We start from the raw sequence: 19,591 nt of genomic DNA, 5'->3' as shown, positions 1-19,591 counted from the left end.
TCTTCTTTACACCATCAACGACCGCCGCCGCGCAAGCAGCCGAGATTTATGTGCGGCGCTGCCCGACCTCAACCATTGTGTGGGAACGGGGACCGAGCCTGCGACAAGCCGAAAAAAGAGAGGAATAAAAAAGGAGTTCGAGGAAGAAAGAAGTAAGGAAACAAGATGGGAAGTAAAGAGAAAGAGAAGAATAATGTGGAAGAAAGGAGAGTAGATAGCAAGATGGGAAGAAGGGTAAAGTGAAAGAAGAAACAAAGCAAAAAGGAAGAAAGGGAAAAAGTAATGAAAAAAAAGAGAAAAAAATAAAGAAGAATTCAAATAATAAAAATAGAATAAAAAGAAAGGAAATGAAACGAGAAAGGGAGGGAAGTAAAAGGGATGAAACGATGGAATAAGGAAGAAAAAGAAAGTAAAAAAGCAGGAAGAAAGAAATAACGAACAAAAAAAGATGAAGGATGAAAGAAACGCAAAAAGGGACAACTAAGTAAAAATAGAAGGAAATGGAATAAATAAAAGAGAAAGCCAGGAATGGATGAAAATATGAAAAATGTCAGAGCAAAAAAAAAAAAAAAAAAACAAACTTTTTTTGCAATTGGGATATTTATTGCGTCATTCACCCCAGCGCCCCCCCCCCCTTTTCTAAGAGGAACACGCCGAACTTGTAGAGTCTTTTCTGAAGAGCAGGGATTTAACCTCTTTTGACCAGGACCCAAAATCAAGTTGGCGATCAACTTGCGCGATCCATGAGTCTATTCTGAAGTTAAACAGTTCTATTCTAGTAATAAGAAATGTATTATTATTATCATTATTATTATTATTATTATTATTATTATTATTATTATTATTATTATTATTATTATTATATCATTAATATTATTCTTATGAATATAGGTAATTATATATATATATATATATATATAGAGAGAGAGAGAGAGAGAGAGAGAGAGACATAATCGTATTTTCATAATTGTTCGTATAAACGTAGTTATGAAAAGGTTTATATTTAAATTAAATAACTACTTTAATGAATAAATACTTAGAAGGTCGAAATACAACAGTGTTCATAAGTAAAGCTTAAAAATAGTGTTCAGACAACTGTAATAATTATCTCCATTATTTTTAATACTTTAATGAACTTTTTAAAAAATTTACTTAATTTTCTAGAAGCTACGACGGACCATCCCAAGAGCCACTGCATCGCGAACCATAGGTTAAAAATCCCTGTCATAGAGCTTTGTCCTTGGTGCATCATGGGACAACTACAGCGCGCCAGTGTCACGATTATGGTGATTAATTGAGCAATGGTGGAATGCCGGTAGGGGAAACAGGATTACCCAGGAAAGCCTACTACCTAACACGTCTCCGTCAACCACAAATTTCAGCTGAACCCATAGGGATTCGAACCCGGGTTACCAGACTGGAAAGATGACACTCTGGCCGTTCGGCTCTCAGCGAGAGAGAGAGAGAGAGAGAATATAATTTAAGAAATGTAGACGAATAAAATAATATAAAAAAGAAAGAAGGGATGATCGAAAGGAAGGAAGAAAAGGAAGGAAGAAAGAAAGAAGAAAAAAGAAAGAAAGGTAGAGAGAAAAAAGAAATTAATTGAAAAAGGAAGAAAGGTTAATGAAAGGGAAAAGAAAGCTAAAATGTGAAAAATGGAGGAAGGAAATAGGCCTACTTGCACGCAGAAAGCAAGAAATCACGAAATGCGTCCCTTGGGTCTGTGTTGCTGTGGGGTCCCGTGGCGGGCGGGGCCTCCAACCCACAATTTGGCCCGCACACCTGCACCGCTGCTTTATAGCCCCCTCCAACACCTATAATCACAGCCCACAACGCGGACGTGACGCGAGGCCTGCCTTGTTTCACGACGATCTATCAAGCACTAGCAACTAATTTCTTAATAGAGCGGCGACCCGGTGTCGGCCATTTTGACGGAGCTCGAACCGGTCCTGTGTGTGTAATCGTAAATTTTTATGAGGTTTAAAAACGAGAAGACGCATGCGCGCAGGAGCGACGCAAGGGCTCCGGCTTCGACTCCCGTGCTACACGGCCAGCCGAGCGCGCAGGAATCCGGGCGCCGAGTGCTGTCGTGTTCCGAGTCCATTGGCGTGATTGATGGCGCAGATAGCATCTGGCACCTGGTACAGTCGCGGCTAATCGCATTAAGAACGTGCAGCTCGTGTCCAGACAAAGAGAGGGAAGTGATGCCGGGGTTGTCACTCGAAGCGAGCAAGTCCAGGGCTTTGTTGTCACCACTTAGCAACTCTCATTTCTCACTCATCTGGTCACTTTCGTGCAGTAATAAACTAGAGTCTAGATGTTTATGAACTAGAACATAATTTATGGACAACATTTAATCCAGGCTGTCTAACATGAAATAAGTTACTGTATCTCAAAACAAATTTGTATTTGTACAATGTAATCACATTTTAACTCTATACACTTAGGCCTACCATAATGGCCGAAAGCAATTCTAAACCTTAAAAGTAATTGTAAATCTGGGATTTCAAATCGCTTTTCCAGCTGCATGTGATGAAAACATCCTGTGTGTTTTTTTAAGTGATGTAAGTCTTAGGGTGATAAATCTGGCGAATATGGAGGATGGTCAATTATGCAATGCAATCAGAAACCTGTGAACGGGTGCATTATTTTCTTTGCAAAAAGAGCACTCATTTGGAAATTTTACCACGACTTTTCTCCACTTTTCCCCCCTCGAAGCTAATTAACAAAGAAGAAAAATATGATCCAGTCAAAGTTTTACTTTGTTCAAAGTACCTAATCTGACATAATTATTAATAGGGTCTACACTTTTGTCCCAAACAAAACTGATGCGAGGAACTTTCTTGCTGTTTTTTGAACGCGAAATATTTTTGGGCATGAAGTACCAGAGCGTTTCATTCCTTTCATTTTGGATCGTTATGATGGATCCATGTTTCGTCCATAGTTACAGTACGATCAGAAAATTAGAAACAGTGGCAAAGCGACTTTAAATTGTAACTCTGAGTCATTCCTGATCAATGTTCAAGCAGTTAAGAGTTTAATGTAGCAGATAATTTCCTCATGTTCAAATCAAGATGTACGATGTCAAATACACATCCATATGAAATTTTCAGAGTATCTGATGAACACTTTTGACCCCAATTTGTCGATCCTTCAAAACCATGTCATGTACGGCATTAATATTTTTCGGAGTGGTCACAGAAACAGGTCTACCGATACGATGCTCATCTTTGATCTCCTCTCTTTCTTTTTTAAACTCCATAATCCAATTGTTTATGACAGTGACCACCATATCCGCATAAATTTCTTTAAAAAATCACGATATCGAATTGGCTAAACTATTATCAACAAACATGAAATAATTTGGCCAAACATTTTATTCCAAACGTGGAATAACCATTTATCAAACAACATACTCTTTTTCATGGTAACCGCTTTCGCTTTTGTTTGTAACGAATGTCCAAGACTGACTATATAGGCATATCAATAGCCCTATGTTTATTTATTTTTTATTATTTTTTATTGTATTGCTAGTAAATTTCAAATGAATACAAGTTAATATAGTATAATATAAACTACCCACTCCTGAATGAGTAAGACTCGTGCTCAGGAGAGGATTCCAATATAAACAAAAATAAAATTAAGAGTGAATAAATTACAGATTAAAAAGAGTTAAATATCATTAAACCCAAACTATAAAGCCAATACAATTTTTCTAATTTGTTTATTAATTTGGATAGGATTAGTGGTTAAAATAACATTAGAATAAAATTTGTTTAATAATCTAGGACCTTGACTCATGCTATGATAAAAAGCTGCATGGTTTTACATTCAGGTTCATGTATAAAGTAATCTATTGAGAAACAAAGGAACATAGGTCCTACTCAAAATAACACTTTCAAGAAGGCAGTGCGAAGGTTTTTTGTTTCTGCACCATGTCATACATGTAGAAACACTCTACTTGTAAGAGATATAGGCTCCTCATCAGAAAAGGTGAAGGAAAGGAGATCTTATCTGTTGGATCCGTTACCAGGTGCTGAACCCATGCCAGCTAAGAAAGATAACGACATCACACACCTTCCTATGAGCGGTATAGTTCTACATTGAACTCCGTAATATCACGTTTCATATTAGTAATATGAAACGTTTAATAAATTTAGCATACTTATTTGTTGAATATTTAGAGAAAGAAATACTTCATTGATTAAAGTCGTCTGCCTGGCATCTCAGATGGCCATAAAAGATTAAAAAAAAAAACAGAAAAATACTACTTTAAAGAATAAAAATATAATAGGGACTTAGGCAACAAGATTTGAACAATAAAAAAGAAGAAAATCGACTAGATTGAGGAATGCAATTAAAGAAACTCTCAGTAGGCCTACAATATAAATTATTATAGCCTATATAACGTAGGGTCTATAGACTAGTACATGGAATCTTGCCGAACATTTTTTATAAAATTCTAGAATAAAGTTTTACGATACAAAATAAATTTCTTGGTTACGATTATTATCCATTCGTCATAGCTTAGACAGTAGCGCTTTATCTGCTGATCTGGAACTGCTCTCGGGCGTGGGTTCAATTCCCTCTTGAATACCTGGGTGGGTTCTTTCCAAGGTGTTCTCCAACCGTAAGGCGAATCCTCGGCTTCGGGTTGCCAAATACCACCTCGCTATCACCGCTATCAACGTTAAATAAGCTAATAGTTGATACAGCGTCGTTAAAAATCACTTTGAGTTGGTTGGATAGTAAGTTAGTTGTTTGAACCATCTCTGCGGTGTAGGGCTCAGCATGCTGGTCTCTTACGCAGAGGGCCCGGGTTCGATTCCCGATCGGGTTGAGTTTCCTGGTTGAGGTTTTTCAGGGTTTTCCCTCAACCGTACGGCAAATGCCAGGAAATTCGGGCCACAACATCCCTGAATATCACTGGCCTCATCCATCATCGAAATCGTAGACTATTCACAACAAATCGGTAATACATAGACTATACAGTCGCCATCTAGTTTACAACAATAGAACCAGTCTCAACAATAGTACACAGGCCTTCGGATTTCACCCTAAAGATTAACTCGCGATATGACCAAAGACGTTAAAGCGAGTGTAAATAACAGAGAGAAAAAAATAGTTGTTTGGTACAGAGAGTTCAATTTAAAAAGAGGACTAACCATAGACCAACCATGACGCATACATATGCCGTAATAATATACTTATTACTACTGCAAACAAAATATACACATAGTTAAGTTATGAGTGTTATGACACTCTTCAATTGAATGTATTGTATGCTATGGAGGATCTAGAGTATGTAAAAGCGCATCCCCCTTACGTGACCATAACCGTATAATTCCGCCACTGTCAGCGCACGGATGGATATTAAATTACAATTCTTAGGTGGAATTTAGTTTAGTCGAGTCATGGAGACTACCCATTTGTAACGGATCCATAAACAGGATCCCCTTTCCTTGCTTTTCTGATGATGGAGCTTATGATACTGTATGTAGCTTTGAAGAATGAATGTTTCTTCATTTAGGACACGTTGCACACTGTTAACATAGCCAAAGCCACAAATGGCACTTCCACTGATATTTTCTCAAGTATGTAAAATACTGTAGTACATACAAGCTAATATTTTCATGGCAAGCATATATCTATTAAGAAGTCCACACCTGTGGAGTAACGGTTAGCGCGTCTGGCCGCGAAACCAGGTGACCAGGGTTCGATTCCCGGTCGGGACAAGTTACCTGGTTGAGGTTTTTCCGGGGTTTTCCCTCAACCCAATTTGAGCAAATGCTGGGTAACTATCGGTGCTGGACCCCGGACTCATTTCACCGGCATTTCACCTTCATCTCACTCAGACGCTAAATAACCTAAGATGATAAAGCGCCGTAAAATAACCCACTAAAATAAAATATATATTAAGAAGTAAGTCCGACATTCTAGATAACAATTTAAATGCAGACTTATTACATTTAGTTAATATGTTACTTCATAAATTCAGACTATTTTGCCGCCGTGACAGATTAGTATTAACATACGCGCATCCCGACCAGCTTGGCTTCGATTCTCGGCATGGTGAAGGGATAAATGTAACTTCATACCGAGGGACTGGGTGTGTGTCCCTTATCTTGTAGTCTTAGTTGTGGTGCTGCGTCTTAGTAAACAGACGCCCAGGAAGGTCCGAAGTGTGTAGCTTGCCTAATGTAAAGAGTAGAAAAATAAATGAAAATCCGACGCCTGAAAGGGTACGCAGTGTTAGAGAATAATGGCACTCAAAAACATAGCTCTAGACTATTTAGCTAACATTTAAATGCTACGTTGAAGTGCAATGAAGAGCGTGAAATTTCGTTGAAATAGTGATTGCAAAGAACTGGATAGGTCTACTTCTACTTTCATTTGCAGGGAAGTGTCATCTCGGAGATGTTCTATTGTACTTCCAAGATAGAGATCTGAGACAGTTAATTCTAAAATAAACGTAAGATACCTATAAGAAAAATGTAGAAAGAGCTTATATTGTGTTAGAACTGAGTTGCCATATCTTTCAACTGAAATATTCTTATAGAAGTGATATCTTCGTAAAAAGGATAAGCATTACATCAGAATGATTCAAAAACCACTTACTTACATTTAAACGTAGGCCTACAATTTTATTAAATTAAAATGTCTCCTAAAATTATAAAACTAATTATTCTTATTGCCAACTTCCAAAAGGCCCCGAGGTTCATTCATCCTCCTATCAAATTGGGTACCGGTACCTGACTTTTCCCAGCGGTAAAAAGACTGTCGGATAGTGGTGCCGACCACACTACCTCATTCTAATGCCGAGATCAAGAAAGTGTGGAGCGCTTACCTCCATGCCACTCCAAGCGCTTCCGTAGCGCATATAGAGGACACATTTATCCTTTAATTAATACTTAACTCAGAGTAAAATGCAAGTAATAAAGCTGTCTGCTTTGGAAGCATCGAAAAGCGAATTCCATAACGGATTTTTTTGTCATTAATACATTTAGCACAGGCCTATAATACAGAAGACTTCTTTCTATTCTACATAGGAATAAGTCTTTTTGGCTTAAATTTGAACACGTGACTTCTCACCATTTTTTATTTACTATTTTGCTACAAGAGCCTATTTTCTTACCGTGTGTTTTATTCTTTCGATTTTATCGAAATATTAAATGTAGAAAACTTTCATAGTAAAATTTAGATTACTGTAAAACAGCAGTTACCAAAGCGGATGTCGTGATTACATCGTGCAATCACAGACATTCAAACGGGTAGAGGGTTTCCTGTACATTGCTGTGTGTTTCATTCACGTACTGAAGGCAAGGAGTGGCGGTATCATGTCGCTCTGCAAACTCTGTCTCTACAAGCAGTAAGAGGTGGTTTCGTAAAGAATGAAAAGAACTTTTTTGTTATTCTTTCGGACAAAATGTAATAGTTTACTTTGCTCAACAGTTCAATTAGGAGTATATTGAAACATTAATTACCACGCTGAATAATGTATTATTATTATTTATTATTATTGTTATTATTATTACTACTACCGCTACTACTACTACTACTATTACTACTACTACTACTACTACTACTATTACTACTACTACTACTACTACTACTACTACTACTACTACTACTACTACTGACCACTAAGTATGTGTTTCTATAATTCTTCTGTAAGTGCATGAATAATTGATATTTTTAGATCTCCTCCCTAGAAGGATAAAATTATTAGGTTTTATCTCAATTTTAATCTTCTTAATCTTTAGATGAGGGTAACTATTTATTACTTAATCATTTAATAATAATAATAATAATAATAATAATAATAATAATAATAATAATAATAATAATAATAATAATAATAATAATACTGTAGAAAAACCGATTCAATATTATGTGCCAACGCACTGTTAAACGCCAGGAATTGACATGTTTTAAATCATAGCCAGGAAGAGAAAGATGAGATAAATAAATGTAGGCCTAAGTCAGCTACCTAATGGGGTTTGAAATATCTCGTGCTCTAAAGCCTTTTAATAGAACAAAATTGATCAAACAGTAATGATTAAAATAGCTTAAATAAGTTGTCCGTAAGAAGTTTTTAATTTTGAAAAACTATGAATTTCTCGACCAAGTATCAAGAGAAGAATTTAGAAAATTCCTGATTGTATTCAAGAGAAAGGTTAAAAAAGCAAGAAAAATCTTATATTATTCACTGGCTGTTTATGACAGCAGTGACATTACTGATACAGCAAAGCTTGAGATTTTTATCCGCGGGATTGATCAAGATGTTAGTACAGAAACCACCACTGGTTATAGTTTTCATGCCAAGTACCTTTCCTCCTTCTCTTTACTTCATAGGCTGTCTGTCGCATGTAATCATCACTGCAGCTCGAGTTTTGGTCACCGGTGCTGTAAAAGTAGGTGTGAAGTTTAAAATGTTGGTAAAATATCTCTGAACCTGACTTTAGAACATGCCAGACTCTTCTTTCTCCATTACCTCAGAAACCTGTGCTACTGTTAATGACAAGCGTCTCCATTGATAGTTGGCAATCTGCTTCGTGCGATAGTGTTCTGCTGACACTATGTAGATACCTACTACACTTTGGTCATATGTAGCATAAGCTCGGACACGCCATCACGAAAAGCTAAACACAGCACTTAGTTGCCGACGTGCGTAAGTTTGAGGGTATTAGCTCTTCTGTGTTCCGTCGTCAGCTTTAAAACAATAGACAGTACATTTGCCTCTACGGAATCAGGCAGAACAGGGTTGCCATAAGTACGACTGTAGTCGTACGCATACGACTATTTTGACTCAATGTACGAAGTACGACCGCATTCTATGTCGTACGCAATTTTGTACGACTATTTCACTAAAGGGGAAAAAATAATTGGGAACTTATAATGTTGGTCTATAATTAAAATGAAATTTATGGTTAATTCGTCCCTTTTAGATAAGTTTTCTTCATTTATATGTCCTGGACTAATATGAAAGAAACATGGATTTAAGGGGGGGGGAATGCTTTGAAAATCGATCTGTAACTATGCTTGCCATGCAAGTCATAATTTGTCATCTTGAGCACTAGGTTTCACGTAGACGGCGCAGTTATATAAAAATAATACGAGTTTAATTTTATTAACTTCCTTGATTGTTCGATAAAGGAAATCTTTTATAAATTAAATAGTACCGCAGTAGCATTTAGAAGTCTAAACGCGCCGACATAGAGATGTCGGGTTTGAGTCGGCTGTAGATGAATTAATGTGATATAATTTTCAGCCGCCGCATTTATTGGCCTATCTGCCGCCGCGCCGGCCAAAGATCAAATTCTGCTGACTTTAAATATAAGAAATTTGTTTCTAACCAAGCGTCATCGTACACGCCTTACTGCGATGACAGTGTTGATGATGAAGAAATGGGTGGTGATTTGTTTCAATGCTGAATGTCATTGTGGATGTGAACTGTAATTAGCAGTATTTTTAATTGGAACTAAAATTTACTGGTAGATATATTTATTTTGCGATTCTTTATCAACTGCGTAATGACATGAAAATGATAATGGGAGTGAAATGACTCCAGCGCCGAAAGTTAACCAGCATTTGCTCTTAATGGGTAGAGGGAAAACCGGGAAACAACGTCAACCAGATAACTCGTCTCATCCGGGATTTCAACTCTGGCCCGCTCGTTTCACAGTCAGACGTGTTAACCATTACTACACAGCGGTGGACTAGAAGTATATTAGGAAGTTGAGAAATGTACGACAATTTTATGCTGAAATACGACAATTTTTATAAGTTAGTACGTCGGTTTCGATTCCTTTATCTGGCAACCCTGAGGCAGAATTGGGCGATTCCTTCGAAGTAAAGCAAGGATTGAAGTAAGGTAATGGGCTGGTTCCAGTGTTGTTTTTAATCTGGTGTTGGGATATGTTAGACATATTAGGCAGCTGACATCAGCTGTATACTTGATTACTAGATGGCTATGCAGAGTTTATTATCTTATCGGTTTATCATTAATAGTTATGAAGAAGTTTTTGAAGATTTTAGCAGGGAAAGGAGTAAGGTTGGATTTTAAAATAAATGAAAATAAAATAAAAATATGTTAATTCAATCAAGAAAAAGAAGATATAGAATAGAGTACAGAATACCGTAATTCAAGATTTTAGCGTTAAGGTGGTCAGCATATAGGCTACATAGATACTTACCTGACTGATAACCAGGCTTCGAGACTTTGGACCCGATACAATAAGTTTACTGTGCTTGTACTATAGGTTGTTGACTCGCTGCAGGTAGTGAAAGGTAGAGATGTGTTGAGGTAGCGACGTTGGTATTTAGAATAGAGTACGGTAGTATGGGGAAACGCACACATATGGACATTCTGAAAGTAAATATACATTACACAATGACTTTGTCAAAAGAATGTGAAAAACTGAAAAACATTTATTCTCCTGTCTTTTATAAGCATTTGTGTTTAATTATATAGGCTACAGAGTTAATGGTGGAAATAAACATGTAGCAATTTTAATTTCTTAATTTATCCTATTGGTCGTCTTTAGGAAGTGCAGTTACAGTACCGAATTGCAATGTACTACAAGATACATTTTCAGTGTCTCAAACGTAAATCTTTTTCAGTTGTCTGCCAAACACAGTTTGTACTGTGAAAAGCTGCGCTCTACGTCGCATGACTTTATAGGAGCAAAACGGAAAAAACCTAACATCATTGCAGTCTCTAAGAGACAGTCCTTCATTCTCGGGTGACTCTAAGTCCACTAATTTGCTATTTATATTACACAATGCTCCATATCTGTTATTTTTACATAAAATTGATTTCCGCTTCTGTTTTACACGTTCAGTAACCGATGTACTTGGTGTCTCATTAATTCCCTGCGTCATTTCCTCAATTAATTTGAGGGCTTCCGGCATCTCTTGCTCTGACTTTTCTAACCGTGTAATAGTTTCAGACACAGTTTGAAAATAGGTTTGTATGAAAACTAAATTATTCTTCAGAACCTTCAAATCCAGAGCGTTTTTCTTTGCGTATTTGTTGGCATTCATTCTACAGTACCCCCACCCACTGTACGCTTTACCACTATACCTACTCAGTACGTCGTTATGCGGATTTCCCACTGAACTGCTCTATTGAGTCCGAAGTCTCGAAGCCTGACTGATAACAATGAAAAACAAGAGGAAATGCAGGCTCGCATACATACTACAAATAAGGCTAAAGCCCTCCGTCACCCGCAGCTTCACGTCGGGCCACTGGTTCATCACCGAGATGGCCAGCGTGTTCAGCTTCTCCTTGCACCTCTGTAACACAAGTTCAGTTGGGTTAGCACTTTCGCACTCAGGTGATAAGACCAGTCAAGTGACAAGGCAGGAATTAAATATAATTAACATTACAATTCATAAGTGGTGTCCTCGACATACATTTCCATTCATTATTTTATTCCAAAGCGTATTTTATAGTGTGTGAGTTGCTTTAAGGACATTTTGCTCTTTTCTTTTTCCAAAAATACTAAAAACTCAGTGTATGTATACTTTAGACCCAAGCGGATTTATAATTCATTCTTGACAAGTTCCAGAGACATGTGGTTTCTTTATATAGACGAGGGACAACTTATTATGCTGAAAGTTCTCTCAGCATGCTCATTGCTTACAGAAACTGATGAAACAAATGAAACTAATTTTAGAAGATCATCAGCAGTCTTGTATCTGCTGAAAAGTTCTGTCTATATTTTATCATCATAAGAGACCTTGCAGAGCGCTGTGTACATTTTTCAGAGATCACAATAGTCTCCGTGATAAATTAGGCATAGGCCTATTATTACTGAACAACGGTCAAATTATTGAGGACATTCATTTTGAGATGAACGGTTTAAACTTTTCAGAATCTGCTCTTTTGGTTTCTGGAGCAAATTTGTTTTCTGGATGTAATTATGGGAATATTCTATACATAATTCTGACTTGTTATCTTTGGCTAAGATCCGTAGCAAATATATTTTATTTCGGAATAATCTCCATCAACTTTGAAGGGATGAACTACTGAAATTGGTAAAACAAATTAAACTAATTTTAGAAAGTCATTAGAAGTCTCGTGTTTGTTGAAACAATTTGTTTTCATACGTCTTTCTTCTCACTAGGCATGAGAGGATAATTTGGGAATTGGCCGTCACATGAAAATGCAACCCCCTCTCGCCGCTTCTGCTCACAAGTGAAAACACCAGGAGAACAAGAGGTAGACAAGCAGAAAAGGGGAATACAAGGCGAACAATAGTAATACAAGGAGAACAAGGGGAAGACAAGGAGAGCAAAGGGAAGACACGGAAAACAAGGGCAACCAAACAGGGTTCAACATACCACGTCTTTTGTTTTTGATTGCAGCAAATCATAGCACAAACTTCTGGATTGTATTGCTCATTTTTAAAGCATATTTCACATCAATAAATAATAATACAATCCCACAATTTGACACATAGCTTTCCAATGTTTCACTTCAAGAAGTGCGCATGCGCGAATCTACCTGATACTCTTGAACGTCGATAATAGCCTATTCTACCGGCTCTTACTTTTGAATGGCCCTCGTTGAATTAAAAATATGCATAAATTAGAAACGTATTTATAATATTAAAAATATCCTTACTATTTAATTTAGCGTTATATTTAACAGAATTACTTCCGGTTTTGTCTTCGTAACTGAACCCTGTGAGTGCTGCATCAGGAATTTTCAAGCGTAATACGTAAGTGTACAGAAGTGTCAGTATTCCCGTCGAAGTCGATATAGGCCTACAGAAGGCATGTAAATACTACTGTTGGTGTAATCATAATGGCATTCAACTTGTTTGGCTAGGCTTTAAATAAACCACCTATTGAGAATAAATTTTAGAAAATATCTGAGGTGACGCGTGGACGCATCGTAGGAATGTGGGAAGCAGGTCTTCTTAAACCAGATAGTGTCCGTCCGAGTGGTTATGTCACAGGGTCGTCGAAACGGGGGAAATCACGTGACAGTTACTTACTTAACGGGGGCCTTTTCTTTAGATTATAGACTTTCAAATACGTACAACAAATATTTTCAGGAAATAATCTAACAGACCAGCCACTAGCTTTCAGAGAGGGACCAGTATAAACGGGTGGGGGAAACTGGGATGCGACATAATCACTCGGACGAGCAATAGTAAATGCCGCCCAAGCTTAGGCTATCGATTGTGACAATGTAACCATCCATGTATAATAAAGAAGGACGTGGGATAGGATATACAATATAGTAAGTTTACTAATAAATATATTATTCTTATTAATGTTATTAAAAACAACCCTAATATACCCAAGGGTAAAATGGGGTTCAATAAACTGGATATTCAATAAATAATTTTATAAAATATAAGTGTATGAATAACTTAAAACTCAGATAAAACAAGTTAATGAAGTTAAAATACCATACCAATTGTCTTTAGATTTTTTTAGAATTAATCTCAGGAGAAGACCTTTGTACCAGAGAGCTGCAAAATAGCGCTTACAATCGGTTTAGATTCGACCGGTTAGGGAACATTCGTCAAGGTCGGACAACCGACCGAATATTCGATTTTCAACCGGTTACTCCTTATGTTGTACAGGCAGACAGAACACCGGGGGACCTTCATCATACATGAAACCGACATTTTCTGAGTACACAAACGATGTAACAATTGGAGGAAATTTACTTTGTCTTATTAAAAAACTTGTTTGCTTGATATAGGTCTACAATTATTGATTGGACACTTTAATGCACTTATCTTCGTAACTAATAAATAAATGAACAAATGGACACTGGTAACAAGAAAAGAAATAAGTTTAATGCAGAATATGAAATCTGGCGCGTAACGAAATGCAAGAATAAAATAAATTACAACACTTACTAAAGGGAAAAGCAAATAAGTACATAGGCCTACATTCTAGTGTAATATTTACGTTTTAAACTCAAAATGCATATCTCTAAAACGGTAATTGTTAATATATGTCTTTTAATTACTACTCTAAAGAGCTGCATTATTAGTTCATTAATAAATCATTTTTTGAGAAGATAGAGTGTTATTAACAAAAGAAAAGTAGCTCAAATGTTTGTACTTTCACAAAGCATGTGTTGGCATTGAAGATACCCAACTGTAATACCTGGATAGGATGAATGAATCAATCAATGTATCTACGATTGAATCAACTAATGAATCAATGAATCATTAATCAATCAGTGAATCAATGAATGAATTAATGAGTCGATGGATGGATGAATCGATGGATGATTGATTAATTGAATGTAGTGGGAGAGGAAGAATTATCAATTAAATGGTAGGCCTACACGATGATAAACTCATCCTTGCAAGGGTTCGTTTAACTCCTGCATGGCTCAATGTGGTGTGCCTTTGCCGTCCACCTACGAAGAAAGAGAAACAACTCGAATATTTGATAAACCGGCCCTGAGACCTCTGCAAGATGGGAGAGCTTTACATATTGACTATAGCGCCAGGCGTTCAATAGCAATATATAATTTCTATTTATCGTAACCAGTTGTGCACGACTCTGTACCCCACCATGTTTCCTGAAGTCTTCGGAAAACGATATAAATTTCTCTCGGTACACGGTAGTGTCGGTCGAAGTCCATAGAAACTCGGAAATGAGTTATAACTAGTGTAAGAAGAATGCTATGAAGTGGTATAACTGGACTTCAGTAAGAGTGGTCAGGGTTCGTGTAATCCAGCCTTAAAGTGTTTATGCACTTCGAACTTCCATCATTAACGAGGAAGAATAATCAAGGTCCACTTTCAATTAGCACCTGTTTGTGTCATTACGAGTTATTTCCTTGTAAGCTGCACCTCTATGTTGTACTACACTCCAATGTAAACAGCCGCGTACAAGAACAGACAAACTTACAAAGTGCTGTTTTGTGTTCACATGATACTTAATACCAAAGCCGGTCATTTCGTTAAATATTAATTTTTGTTTGTAGTTTCCTTCTGATTTCGTGCAATGTGGTTGGCTGATGTGTTATTTCTGGATATTGAAGTGATCAATAAGGAAGATGAACTATTAGGGCCTAAAGCAAGGCAGTCGGTTCGAAGAAAAAGAAAGTGGCCGGACGTGTTTCTAACGAATCGAAAAAAAAAATCGTGTACTGAGTCATATCTCAGGAGGAGAATGTTAGCATTCGCGATTAAATGTTTTGAAAACAGATATTATTCTACGTAAAGAAATGTACTTATTAAACAGTTTAATGAAACATTATTCACTTTTCTATTAGGCCTCCTACGTATTTAAATATTCTGACATTCTATCTTAATTTTTAATGTTGCAGTATTATTTGAAAGTAAACATTACTTGAATCATAACGAGTCATATTTTATTTTTCGACAACAATGACTTCTTACAAAATATTTACTTAACAATTTCATAAATATTTAAAATTGTTTCTCATGTATGATCTTTGAACGTCATACCATACCTTTCATATGCTTTCTACTTCTTAATGCAAGTAGGCCTATGTGCTAAAGATAATGAAATCATTATTTCCTTTATATCGAGGTGGAACCGAAGACTAGCACCGCAGATTCGAATGTGCTTATTAATTGTACCTTACCACTCTTTTACTTAGTAATGTTTGTTGGAGTGTCGGCCTAGTTGGCGCAGTTGGTATAGTGCTGGCCTTCTATGCCCGAGGTTACGGGTTCGATCCCGGGCCAGGTCGATAGAATTTAAGTGTGCTTAAATGCGACAGGCTCATGTCAGTAGATTTACTGGCATATAAAAGAACTCCTGCAGGACAAAATTCCGGCACACCGGCGACGCTGATATATCCTCGGCAGTTGCGAGCGTCGCTAAATAAAACATCATTTATCATTCTGTTGGAGTTTTAGTATCGTAACTCAGTTATGTGGAGCTATCTGTCGATTCAGCCATGTAAGATTCAGATTCCGGTTGTTCCACTAGAGTGCTCTTTCACTTCCCTAAAGTGTACTATACTTGTTTTTTTGAAAGATGTGACATGACAGTTAAGCGGCCGAACTTGGAACTACAGTGCCATGTTGTCAATATGGACTACCGCGCTGCCAGCTGATGGAAGCTAACAACTGACGTTAAAATGGCTGACATTAAAACATTCATTGACAATTGACGCGAAGGTAAAAAACAATACAAAAACAGATAGAGAATCAAAGACGAAACGTAGGCCTACTAATGCTAATATTGTGTGCACAATAAATGTCGCCAAGAGAGCTATTAAGCACTCGCCACATGGGAACGGTAAGTTTGGCAGCTCAACCGTTGTTACCATAGCAACAGGCCTATCACGCTATGTGATATTCAGTTGCTTTTTAGATCGCAACGCTCTGTCATGTCCCATCTTAAAAAAAAAAAACAGGTATACTCATTAATATTTGAGGAGAAAAATTCGCTCCGGCGACGGGGGTCGAATCCGGGTCCTTGGTTCTACGTACCAAGCGCTCTGACCACGGAAACATTGGAGGAGGAGAGTTCGGTCCGATGCTGTGGATTGAATTCGGCGTAGCTCAGTGGTCAGAGCGCTTGGTACGTAGAACCAAGGACCCGGGCTCGATCCCCGATTTTTCTCCTCAAATATTAATTGTCAATATTGCAGATATTATTCTTATCTAAGGATAAATTAATAAAATCTATAAGGTACAGGCCTACTCATCCTCAGACTGGTAGAATCTGTACGCCAGTCATAATAATACATCACACCGACACCGTCTTGGTTGATGCTATTGTAATGATGATTGCTGGCCAGAGAAAATAAAGAATTAAACTCTATTGGTACCTGCAGGCGAGTAACCAATAGAATAAGAGATAAGAAAGAGAAAATGGCGATGGATAGGCCATACATTAAGAAAACGTAATTCTGCCATATAAAAATAGCCTAAGCTCAGGATTGGAACCCTCACGGATCCTGCAGGAGAGGACGACATAAATATTCATGATGGAAAACTGTTTGTATGAAATTGGACAGCAGGGCAAGACCTGCAGTGAGGTGAAGGCGATGGCATCAAATCGTGTCCGATGGCGAACATTCACAGCGGCCCTATGCTCCAACGTGGAGTGACAGGATATGAATGAATGGACTGTAATGATGATTAGTCCTACTGAAATGAAGAATGACAATGTGATGATGAAAGGAAACGGGAGAACTCCGAAAATAATCCTCTGGCTCTGTCCACTATAAATACGCCTCTACCGTAATCGGAATTCGAACTCAGTCATCGTAAGTCTTTGCTCTGCTGACTGAACTACCAAGGCTGCTGATTTAATTATTTACCTGTTGTGGAAACTGACCGCATATTTTAATATGATTTGTAGCAGGACATATTGGATACATCTGTTACCTTTGTTTGTTTGTTTTTTTTTTTCAAGCAAGCATTTTTGTTAACCATATATTTATAATTCAGTGACAAAGAATTTCGCCTCATGACGCAAAACAGGAACCACATACACATACATTCTCAACAAAATAAAATAAAAAGAAAGAAAGAAAGAAAGAAAGAAAGAAAGAAAGAAAGAAAGAAAGAAAGAAAAACATAAAAATAAAAGCACAAAGAAATTATGAGTAAGTTTAAAAGACTGCGTGATTGAAACGGCGTCTGAAAAATCCGAATCAATCAACTCCTATTTTATATCTTCAAAGGAAAGCGTCGTCTCTAACACTGGTTGGATATTAATTGAACGCTCGGACTACAATGTTTCTGCGAAATAATTTACAAGGTTGGAGAAGGATATAGGCCTACTAGATTTCTGCATGATTGTTATATTTAATTAAGAATTAGTGTAACGAAAGGAAAATCCTTTCTTAAATTAATATAAAAAGTGTAAGCATTAAAAATAGAGTTTTGGATTTCAACTGATTTAATTCCCATTGCATTAGAGAATTTTATATTAGGGTTAGCCTGATGTGGTGACTAGGCTTTTCCACTTGCCGCACTGTTTAGAGCAGCCATTTTCAACCGGTGTGCCGCGAGAAAATGGAAATAGTGAAGGTTTTCGTAGTAAATTGGAAAAATTAAAGTGAAAAGAGTATAAAAAGTGAGTTCACGAGAGTCAACATTCAGCGAACACATTTCCTCTAAAACTCTAAAATTTCCCCCCTCCCCCAGGTTGGGAACCACTGATCTAGATTATATGAGTGTGTTGAGTGTGTCGTGGTTTTTAAAGTACACCTTTAGTGTGCCACGTGTTGAAAAAAGTTGAAAAACGCTGGTTTAGAGAAACAGACCTTGGATCATTTTCAGACAGGGAATGAAAGGTGTAAGTGTGGGATACAGGATACATTCCCTCAACAAGTCTTCGTGAAAAAACTTGTGTATGTGGCTGTCACATGAGATATGACGATATGGTAACTAAGGGTTGAAATAAATTGTTGCGGAAAAAATATCTTTTATTGATAGATAAGGGAAAGAAAAACGTAATTTTAGAGGTACGCGCGTACAGCTCAGATGTAATAACATATCTATGTGAGCTCCAAACCTATTGTCCACTTGTCTCAATCCAGGGCACACTGCCACACTAAAGAAATGTTGATGATTTCCGAACGGAAGTCGAGTTGTGTTGAGCTCATTGCGCTTTCCTATTAGATGCAATGAATCCTGATTATTTTTATTGTCTATTACAGAGTCGTCGCAAGCGGCCAAGTCGGGTGGCTGCTTCTCGGAGGAGACGACCGTCGAGACGTCGAGCGGCGCGCGTGTGCGCCTGGCCGACCTGCGAGTCGGAGATCGCGTCCTGGCGCTGGACCTGCCATCGGGACGCCTCACGTACAGCGAAGTGCTGCTGTTCCTGGACCGCGACCCGCTCCAACGCCGCGAATTCCTGCGCCTGCGCACCGCGGGCGGACGCTCGCTCACCGTGACGCCGTCCCACCTGCTGCTCGTGCAGGACGCGGGGCGGAGACCCCCGCAGGCCGTGTTCGCGGCGCGGGTGCGACTCGGAGATCTCGTCCTCGTGCCGGCGGGGGACGGTGCGCCCCAAACCGACACCGTCGTGGCCATCGAGGAAGTGCTGATGCAGGGAGTGTTCGCGCCACTCACGCGAGAGGGCACCATCGTCGCGGACGGCGTCGTGGCGTCGTGCTACGCGGTGGTGGACAGTCAGTGGCTCGCACACCTCACCTACGCGCCTTTTAGGCTGATGGCCAGTGTCAGGAACTTAGTGGGAGGCAACGACACGGTGTCGTACGACGCGCCTGTTGGTGTCCATTGGTACGCCAAGGCGCTGTACGCGCTCGCGCAGTTCGTGCTTCCTGGCGCCTTGCTCTACAGAGACGCTTGACTGTGATGTGTACATATCTTGGACACTATGTGCGCCTGTATATAATGTTGTAGCTCAACAATGTAAATAGCAACCATCAAATCAGACGCTGCTCTTCTTATTATCAGCCCCGGACCCTGACCAGTGCTGCCAACTCTTGAGAATTCTTTTCAAATATTACCCACTTTTCCTACATGCAAATCAGTATCTGGAAATGAAATGTTAAATGTATTGTGTACAGAAAGTGAAAGCCTATTAGTAGGCATTCGATTACTGATAGCATTTCTCAAAATAATGTCCTTCATTATAGCTCAAG

General features: G+C 38.2%; 1 protein-coding gene across 1 annotated transcript in view; it reads left to right on the top strand.

Annotated features, from left to right (window-relative positions):
- The window catches only part of hh (hedgehog signaling protein), a 154,485-nt gene extending 135,103 nt beyond the window's left edge, over positions 1 to 19,382 (top strand). Inside the window, exon 3 of the mRNA XM_069825721.1 lies at positions 18,641 to 19,382. Coding sequence (XP_069681822.1) covers positions 18,641 to 19,296 — 656 coding nt within the window. The 3' untranslated portion in view covers positions 19,297 to 19,382. The remainder of the gene's footprint in view (positions 1 to 18,640) is intronic.
- Positions 19,383 to 19,591: the final 209 nt, after the last annotated feature.

The sequence above is a fragment of the Periplaneta americana genome, chromosome 5 (genome assembly GCF_040183065.1).
Source record: "Periplaneta americana isolate PAMFEO1 chromosome 5, P.americana_PAMFEO1_priV1, whole genome shotgun sequence".
Taxonomy (NCBI): Eukaryota; Metazoa; Arthropoda; class Insecta; order Blattodea; family Blattidae; genus Periplaneta; species Periplaneta americana.
The sequence above is the reverse complement of the archived record's forward strand: the minus strand, read 5'-3'. Positions and strand labels throughout refer to the sequence as shown.